We start from the raw sequence: 9842 nt of genomic DNA, 5'->3' as shown, positions 1-9842 counted from the left end.
GACATTGTGAGATTAGACCCCTCCAATTTTACATCTGTCCTGGGACTGTGGCAGGATGCTACAAAAAGGTCCACAAGGGGGTGCTGCTTGAGTTGAACCACTACACATTATAGTGGCTATTCCCAAAACTGAAGAGATACAGGAAGTAGCCCAGGGCAGTGGATTTATCTACACTTAAAATGCTACAGTGGCACAGCTGTGCTGCTGTAGCACTTCAGTGTAAATACTCCCTATAAGGATGGGAGGGTTCTCCCTTCAGCATAGGGAATCCACCTCCCTGAGAGACAGTAACTAGGCTGGCAGGAGAATTCTTCTGTCAATCTAGCGCTGACTACACCAAGGGTTAGGTCAGATTAACTACATTGCTCAAGGATGTGGATTTTTCATACTACTGAAGCATCGTAGTTAAGCTGACTAATTTTCTAGGGTACACCAGATTTTGGACTCTGATGGGAGGACCCTGCTGCCATTGCTTCACACAGGGCCCTGGGCCGGAATCTGGTAAAGGGGGAGGGCCCAAGTCCTCCTATCATACCTTCTTAATGACTGAGGTACCTCTGACAGGGAAGCACAGGGCCAGAAGTCAGGCATGCCAGCCACTTGGCTTCCTGGTCCTCCAAGCACACTATTACGATCACAATGATGTTTAAAAATAATTTTCAATATCTTGATGGCATCGTCTTTTAACCAGTCACAAGTGGGGCAGAACAATTTACCAAATCAATCAATCAATCAAGTCAATTATGCTTTAAAAAGGGCACTAGAAAATAATTTGTATCCCAGAAAAGAAACTAAGCAAGTCTGTAAACTTCAGCTTGCACATTGTATTGTAATCAGTAACACACAGTTGTCTTCCATGTAATAAACTGTGTGACAAGTTGGAATGCAGATGGTCTTATGGAACTGTTTTCCTAGGATCTTCAGTAGCAATGCTGTACAAGGAAAGGCAGCCATTTCAAGTCATGGGTGATCTGCTACCTTATCTTCTGCTTTGTGCTGGGAGTCTGAAAATCAGTGAAGTGACATTTACTTACTACTAGTACCCGAACAAACCCTTCATACTGTGTTACTTATATTTTTTTCCTAACAAAATAAGGTTAAACCAAAGCAACAGAAACAACATAAATAATCACGGCCTGTTAGATGAACTCAGTCAACCATGGAATAACTAGGCATTCATGAAAGGCTCCATATGTTCATCAGCTGAAACTGAGTAGAAAAAAGGAATAACAAAAAATGCTTAACCCAAAAATCAGACCCATTCTTCTGTTTTTAAATTAAAAAAATATTAAAAACACACTGCCCATGAACCTGACATACCTTTATATGTAATAAAAGAATAAACTGAATGGGCCTTGGCCAGGTGGGTGAAAGCTAGGGCATTTCTTTTTAGATTGCCCCACCCTTTACTTATGCTAGAGTTGACTGGATGCTTTCAAACTTGAAAATTCTTTGCATGTGTTTTTTGGACATTTTCACAGAAACTGCGCTGTTATTATCAGTTTATCAAGTGATTACATTTTTCAATAATTTAAATTTCAATGAAAAAAATTGATTTTTCAGAATTTTTCTACTTTATAACTGATTCCTTTCTTGCTTGTGGATTATGGAATACTTCTCAGAGTGGTATTTTCCCTAATATTAAATCTTCTCATGCCTAGGGCCAGTGGAAATTGGCAGCAAATTTTCCCTATTCACTGGAATTTTTGCCTTGGATTTTGCAGAAAAATCCACTGGATTTTTAAAAGAAAATTCATACCAAATTATGTTTGTTTGTATTGAATAATTTGAAATAAAACTGTTGCCCAGTCTTGTTTTAAATTTCTTGTCCCTCCAAGTTCAGAGCTTTCAGTGCCTACTTGAGATTTTCACATGAACTCTCCCCTGCCTTGGAGACTTTCCACTTCCCCATCAGACATTTTCTCTGCCCTCAACCTCACAGGCCCCATTCTAAGGGCAAAAAATATATTATAGACATAATATTCAATTTTTGATAAAACGTAAAACTTGAAATCTGTATGGAACGTACTTTCATATAGTCTTCCTATGCTTGGTAAGTATCATAGCTGGATGTTTTTATTAGTATACTTCAGAGTGATTATTCCACTGAGAGCAACAGGGAAGTTCATAGTTCTTAAAGCTAATGTTTCTTGGGGTATGTCCATACAGCAAAGAAAAACCTGTGGCTGGCCCATGCCAGCCAACTTGGGCTCACAGAGCTCAGGCTGCGCAGCTGTTTCATTGCATTGTAGACTTCCAGGCATGGGCTGGAGCCCGTGCTCTGAGACCCTGCAAGGTGGGAGGGTCCTAGATCCCAGACTCCAGCTCGTGCCTGAAAGTCTACACAGCAATGAAACAGATGTGCAACCCGAGCCCAAGTCTGAGTTGGCTGGCATGGGCCAGCTGCAGATGTCTAGTTGCTATGTAGATATACCCACTGTGTCTGCAGACTCAGGCAGAAAGCACTATCAGTTTACATTGAAACTATTCCCTTACCTGCCAAAAGAGTTCCACCCAACACTTGAGAAAACTCAAGTTCTATAGAAGAGAATACCAGAAAAACCCATAAGGAGACCCTCCCGGCACAGAATGGGTAGAAATTCTGCTACATTAACTTCCAGTGGCCCTAGTTGTGACATATTTCTGCATACTGTATATGCTGTTTACATTTAAATAAGCCTCGCAGAGCTGATCATTTGATTAACCTTATTGTAAAATATACATTGGCTTGGCAGAATGAGTTTTTTAAAAATAATTTTGATGGACAATATCAATTTTTTTCAATTTTTAATGAATTTAAATTTTCATGTTTGTGGGAAGTTAGGGTCAGAATTATTTAATGACAATAGATGTTAAGATTAAGAAGTTAAAGCTTTATAACTGTTAAAACAAATTGTCAACATCACAAATCAAAACATACCAAGTAAATATCCTTGAGGCAAACTCGTAATAACTTCTCAAGCATTGTTTTTGTCTATCTGTAAATTTTGTATTTGATATGTCACTTTGTATGTGTGTACAGTGAAACTGATGTTTACCAACATTTACTGATAAAAATCTAATCCTTCAGAGCCTCAGTACAAAGATATTTCTTACCGAGAATCTCCTGAAGTATTTTTTCCAAAGGGTACACCAGACGTTTTTTTGGTTCTCTCTGGCATTCCAGCAGAGGACTGCACAGCAGGTCCTTTAAAAGCACAGTACTATATCTCAATAATTTTTACATTAAATGAATTATTGCAAAATACACACATATATATAACTGCCTGGGTTATACCTCCAATAATCTTTAATGTAACTTATTTTTAAAACAGTCTGATAAGGGGGGGGGCGGGGGGAGACGGATCCTGAAAGAAGCGTACCAAGTCCAACAGTGGGAGAAGAGAGCACCGGGTTTCTAACTTACCTCCCTGCTCTTAAAAAATACTGAATGTCATATTCAATGCGTTTGGTGTGTTTAAGGGTTTTCTTGTTCTGCATGGGAAGACTGTCATAGCCTCCATGTTATCATTACTAATTTGTTGTCCCATGTACTTATATGCTTCAGATGAAAGGATGTCAAAATCAAATTAAAAGAAATCGGTGTATGAGAAGAACAAACAAGTCATAATGTCTACTGACTGCAGTAAGATTAAAAATGTGGGTGCCCCATGTGGGTCAAAAGAAACCTTGTCATAGAGATTACACGCCTGCTAACAGCAGTGTCCTATCAATAATACTTGGCATTTCATAGCACCTTTCATTCAGGGATCTCAAAGGGCAGAAGGATAATGGGGCCCCCTTCTTATAATTTGGGTAAATACTTATCTTTAAACACTCATTATAAAAGAACTCAGACCGAATTACAAGGAAAAGGTTCCAGAGTTTCCAGCCCAATAATGTGCAATTGCAATATATGTAAGAAATGAAAATAAAGGACAGTATATATATTGGAATTATAGTGACACCAAGTGGCAAGGGAAATTAATCTCATTCTGTCCCATTCCTTCAACAAGGTCCACTTTAACAGATAGAAAGATTCAGTATACTAAGCTGTATTTTTATTTCATATTAATATTAAACCTACATCAAGCTTGATCCAACAGATTTCAAATTGCTGCCATCTACAAAATTACTATTACAGTAGACAGAGGAATAATACTGGTGCAATACCCTTCTCATTACTCTTCTCCTTCTCTTGCTTCTAGTCACAATCTGGTTCTTTGAGAGCAAAAGGAAGATGTTGCAGCATTACTGAATTCTTCATTTAGCAAAATCCTTCACTGCCATTAACCTTACTTCTCAAATAATAGAGCTCAAATGCTAAAAACTATTTCTCTTCCTCAAGGACTATTACTGAAAAAATCTCTCTTTAGTTTCACTTTCTGGGATCATGCATTTATTTGCATCATGCTGCAAGTATTGGGGTTCCAAGGCATGCAGGGGAATGTTTACATTTTAAAAATGCCTAGCTCACTTTTAATGCATTTCTAGTCATTTTTGAAAACCCGAAGACTTAGGAAAAAACAAAACCCAAGGTACAAAGGGATACAGACAAGTAATTTTTAAAAACTCCAATGCTTCCTACTTGGAAGCTTTAAAACCTCTCCTTCCTTTCTACATTTCTTTTCTAAAGAATGTTCTAGGGAAGTGAGTTCAGGACTAGGGCTGGTTGAAGATTTTCAGTTGAAATGTTGCAATTGGAAAATGGGGTTGTGTCAAAAGTGAAGTTTTTCTTTGGGAAATGATTTTGTCGGCATTTTCCGTAGAGAAAAATGAAATGATGTTTTTACTTTGGGTTGACAATCTCTGCATCTGCCTTAATTACTGCAGTGCCTTATGGAAGGTGTACTTCTGGGTCCCATAAAGAACCACACTGGTTCAGCCACAGAAGTCCCATGAAGCACTGCAGTATCTCAATAATAAGGAGACACTGTGGTACATTAAGGAAGATGTAATCTGCCCAGGTTGTAGAGGGGACTCAGAACCACAACTACTATGAGACACTGCAGTAGCTCAGCCAAACGCAGAGATTAATGTCAACTCAAAACAAAGCATTTGGGCATTTCTGAGTAGAAGTTTTTCATTCTGTGAAACATTTTGCCATTTTAACTTTGTCCTGATTTGGAATGAAAAGGAATGTAGAAATACTAGTTTCCAACAGCATGGAAATCCCATTTTGTGATCAGCTCTAGTCAGGACCTCCTGAGTTCTAATTCTGCTTCTGCCACTGACTCAGTCACTGGCCATGGGTCAAGACACTTAACTGCCCTGCCTCTGTTTTCTCACCCTGCACCTCCCAGGATTATTGTAAGGATTCCATTAGATTTTGTGCAGCACTCTGAAGATGTAAAGTGCTAAGTATATTAGTTCTGTGTGTTTGTCCTTTCCAGTGGGGGGGTGGGGGTGGGGGTGGGGAGAGGAGAGGAAGAGGGAGATAACTGCTCCTGCTCATGACAGAATTAAGCTGAAATCTAAATTTATTGTTCATTTACCAAGTTCTACACGTATACCAACACCTCCCCATCCTAGTCTACAAATACAGCCATATTTTCTTTGCCAGTCTGTGACTCACTCACGTGATCCAATTACAAACATTGTTACATTTTGTCCACACAGCAGAAGTGTTGCTTTTAAAAAAAAAACCACAAAAACAACACAAACTACATTTGTGCAGCCACACCAACCATGCTGCTAACTGACTGTTGTAGTGCATTCTATGAAAAGTCTCAGAAGCTACTCCATAGTGCTTCAGCAGTATTACAGTGCCTGAACAATTTCTACACAGAGTGATACCAAACAACACAGGGGCCAATGCATTCTGGCATGTGCTTTCACAGGAAGGGTCTGATCCTACAAGTTGCTGAACACCCTCAAGGCCCATTGAATTCAGGGAGAGCTGAAGGTGCTTATGCTTCATGAGTTCCTCAGCACCTTGCAGGATTGGGCCCAGACTGCACAGACAGATGGAGTGATGACTGGTTACCATAGATGGCTATCTTCCTGTAACTAGTCTATGCTGCTGGCAGGAGGAAACGCTGTTAGCTACCAGTTTCTAAAATAATGTTAACCATGTTGTTGGAGGATACAAACTGCTGTTAGAGCCAGCCAGGTCACTAACTGGGTACAGAACTGACTAAAAGTGGTAGTGCAAACAGGGTGATGCTACTCTGTGACATCTGAGCGGTAGCAGTAACTGATGCCCAGTTGCAGAGTAGTAATGACCTTGTGCAAGTATTTCTGAATGTTCACTCACCCAATCGATTGCAACCCTTTACCTGCAATGGCAGCTTCTTGGGCTCTGTTCTGAAGCAGTGATTCCACAGCACTTGTTACGGTTGGTTCTCTCCTTTGAGTCATTTGTTGCTTGCCCTGGTGAGGAGAACACAAGCAGTTTGCATAGTTTCATGACAAAACTGACCAGGACTCAACTCCAGCAGAGATTGCGTGGAGGTGTTGAGAGCAGCCCATGTTCTTAATCCCCTCGGAGACAGCAGCAGCAGGCCAGGCAGAGGGCAAGGCCACCAGTACCTTGCCTCTTCCCCAAAGCATTGTTTTCCCATTCAGCTTAAAACAATCAAGACACTCAGAGAAGCAGCCTTTTAGTGACACATGCAGGCATCTCCCTCTCAATGGCATCACCCCTTTGAAACATCCGGTTCTCCAGAAACTCCCTTGATTAGACACTCACCATCTTAACTATGGAGTATTTTAAGACTTTTGGTGGTAGATAAAGAATTTTATCCTCGATTTTTTCCCCTCCATTGCAGAATTTACCTTTCCTTTCATCAGAAAGCTGATCCTCCTCTAAAATTGAAATACTTAAAAGAAAATGAACTGGTGGGCATAACAACAAGATTTTTACTTTGTTGATTACTAGTTACAAACTCTGTCACTCTTTTTTTATTAATGAACAATTTATGTTTTAATAAAATCTTTTTTTTTTAAAAATCTTTCAGTAGAAGTTGTATAAACATTGAATAAATACAGCAGCACAGGTCAAGACACAGAGGATTAACTTCACTTCGGAGGCTACCGAAGAAATTTGGCCTTTGATATATTCCTTAGGACAGTACAGTAGTACTCTGTATCCAGCATGGAAGCTGTATTAGTTTCCATTACTCTACAGTTGCTTTCCTGGAATCCAATTAGAGAAGAGTCTGAAGAAGCTATTTTCTCCTCAGTGTTTGCTACCACACTTTTCTGCAACTTCCTGCAGACAGAGGGATTCTTTTTTGCAGCAACTCACATGGCATTTAATTAAAAAAAACAAAAATATCATTAACTTCACTGTGGTTTAAAGCTACATATGAATGTGGTGCTTCCCTCCATACATCACAACCCATTCTGTCTCGTGAGTCTGTCTGCAAGAAAACACAAGGCAAATGTATTACTTACCGGGGCCTGTTTGGCTGCTTTCTGGCCTGGTGCAAAGACATGTCGTGTAGCTTGTTCTTTGCAAAAACTGATATGCCTCTCTGCTGCAGCTTCGTTAAACCTTCTCAAGCAGTAGGGACACTGAATATAGTCTGATTACAACAAAGGAACAGGTATGATTGAATCAACAGCTTATAAGATATTGAGAGAAAATTGACTACTCTCTGGGAGACTAGAACTTAGGAGACCTGGGATCAATTCCCAGCTTTTCCTGCCCCGCTGGGTGACCTTGGGCAAGTCGCTTCCCCTCACTGTGCCTCAGTTTCCCCATCAATGCTAAGAACTGCCTTTGGCAAAATTCCACACACCTTGGCAACTATGTTCATTTGATCTGTTTGTTGCAGAGATGAAGGTGGGTGCCATGATCAATTGCAAAGTGTTGAGATTCTTGTTGTTGACATACGGGGTTTGGTCCAAAGCCCACTGAAATCAATGCGAGTTTCTCTCCCCTCTGATATTGCACTACAAATCTCTATTCTGCATTCACTGAGCACAACTGGAGTTCCACATGTGGAATGAATGCAGAGTGGGCAAGAGAGCGCTATGTTGAGGCTGTGTAGCCTGGATCAGAGAGTAGCATTTCTTCACATATAATCCTCCACATTTATTATGCTTGGCTTAAAAAAAAAAATCGAATAAAACTCTAGAAAAATCTGCCATTTTTCTGTTAGATGTCTATGTGATTAACCAAAAGGATTACTGTAATATATACTATAGCAGGGGTGGACAAACTTTTTGGCCCGATGCATTGCAAAACTGTATGGAAGGCCAGGTAGGGAAGGCTGTGCCTGCCCAAACAGCCTGGCCCCCACCCCCTATCCGCCCCTCCCACTTCCTGCCCCAACTGCCCCCCTCAGAATCCTCAACCTATCCACCCTCCCGCTCCCTGTCCCCTGATTGCCCCCAAGAACCTCCACCCCATCCAACTGCCCCTGGGGATCCCCTGCCCTTTATCCAACCCCCAACTCCCTTACTATGCTGCTCAAAGTAGCAGAAGCTCGCAGCCCTGACGCAGCCGGTCACGCCGCCCATGCTGCCGGGCAGGAGCGGCAGGCTATACCACTGGTGGCGCAGCAAGGTGAGGCTACAGGGGAGGAGGGACAGCGGAGGAGAGGCCAGGGGCCTGCCTCCCTGTCCGGGAGCTCAGAGGCTGGGCAGGACAGTCCCGCGGCCTGGATGTGACCCGCAGGCCGTAGTTTGCCCACCTCTGTACTATAGTTTTAACCAATTTGCCTGGTACTGAAGTTAGGCTTGCCAGCCTGTAAGCATCAGGATTGCCTGTGGAGCCTTTTGTAAAAATCAGCATTACATTTGCTATCCTCCAGTCATCTGGTACAGAGGTACATGAGTTAATTCAGTTTAAACTAAATGGAAGAATAAACGAAAGTATGTCTGCAACTAGGGTCATTGATTTAAAAAAGGAAAACTTTAACTAATTCCCTGAATTTTTTAGGGAAGTTGTCTGGACTGAAGAACTTGGGGATCTGAATATACAGGAGCCTTAGAATCATTTTAAGTCAAAGTTGCATAAACTATCTGAAGCCTGCCTTCCAAGGTGGGGAGGAGGGGGACAAGAAGAGAGGGGAAATCTCATACAGAAGGGTCGCAAGACCAAACTGGCTCAACAAGCATCTCAAAAGCCTACAAAGAATGGAAAAAGTGAGGGATCAGCACGGAAAGCTACCTCTTAGAGGTCAAAAAATGTGAGGATAAAGTGAGAACTGTGAAAAACCTTACAAAGGACATTAAAACCAATAGTAAAAAAGGTTCTTTAACCATATAACTAAAAAGAAAAAATAAAGTGGGACTGCTAAGCACGGAGGATGGGGTGGAGATTAAAGAAAATTCTAGGTAGGGCCCAACATCTAAACAAATACTTTGCCTCAGTATTAAAATAACCAGAATGAGGAGCTTGGGGACAATGACAGGGTGGCTATTTGGAACAAGGATATTAAACTAGAAATTACCAGATCCAAGGTGAAAGCAAAACAAACAGCTTAATGAGAACAAATTGGGGGGCCCAGCTAATCTCCATCCAAGAACATTAAATGAATTGGCACATGAAATTGCAAGCCCAATAGCAAGGATTTTTAATGAATCCATAAACTCGGGGGTTATACCTTATGACTGGAGAAGTGCAAATATAATCCATATATTTAAGTTAAAAGACCATTAGTTTGATCTCAGTTGTATGCCAAGTCTTAGAACAAATTCTGAAAGACAGAGTAATAAAAGACAGAGGTAAACAGTAAAGGCAACAAAATACAACATGGTTGTACAAAAAAGGTAGACCAACTAGTTCTCTTTCTTTGAGAAGATCTTCAATTTTCTAGACAAAGGAAATGCAGTGGATCTAATCTATCTGGATTTCAGGAAAGGATTTGATATAGTTCCACATGGGAAATTATTAAATTGGAGAAGATGGG

General features: G+C 40.8%; 1 protein-coding gene across 1 annotated transcript in view; it reads right to left on the bottom strand.

Moving 5' to 3' along the window:
- Window positions 1-979: 979 nt before the first annotated feature.
- Window positions 980-9842, bottom strand: part of ZC2HC1B (zinc finger C2HC-type containing 1B) — a 19038-nt gene continuing 10175 nt past the window's right edge. The window contains exons 5-8 of the mRNA XM_032795022.2: window positions 7378-7508; window positions 6258-6351; window positions 3097-3187; window positions 980-1004 (exon numbers count right to left, since the gene is read on the bottom strand). Coding sequence (XP_032650913.2) covers window positions 980-1004; window positions 3097-3187; window positions 6258-6351; window positions 7378-7508 — 341 coding nt within the window. The remainder of the gene's footprint in view (window positions 1005-3096; window positions 3188-6257; window positions 6352-7377; window positions 7509-9842) is intronic.

Source organism: Chelonoidis abingdonii, chromosome 3 (genome assembly GCF_003597395.2).
Source record: "Chelonoidis abingdonii isolate Lonesome George chromosome 3, CheloAbing_2.0, whole genome shotgun sequence".
In the NCBI taxonomy this organism is placed as follows: domain Eukaryota; kingdom Metazoa; phylum Chordata; order Testudines; family Testudinidae; genus Chelonoidis; species Chelonoidis abingdonii.
Note: the sequence above shows the minus strand (reverse complement) of the source record. Positions and strands in the feature narration are given on the sequence as shown.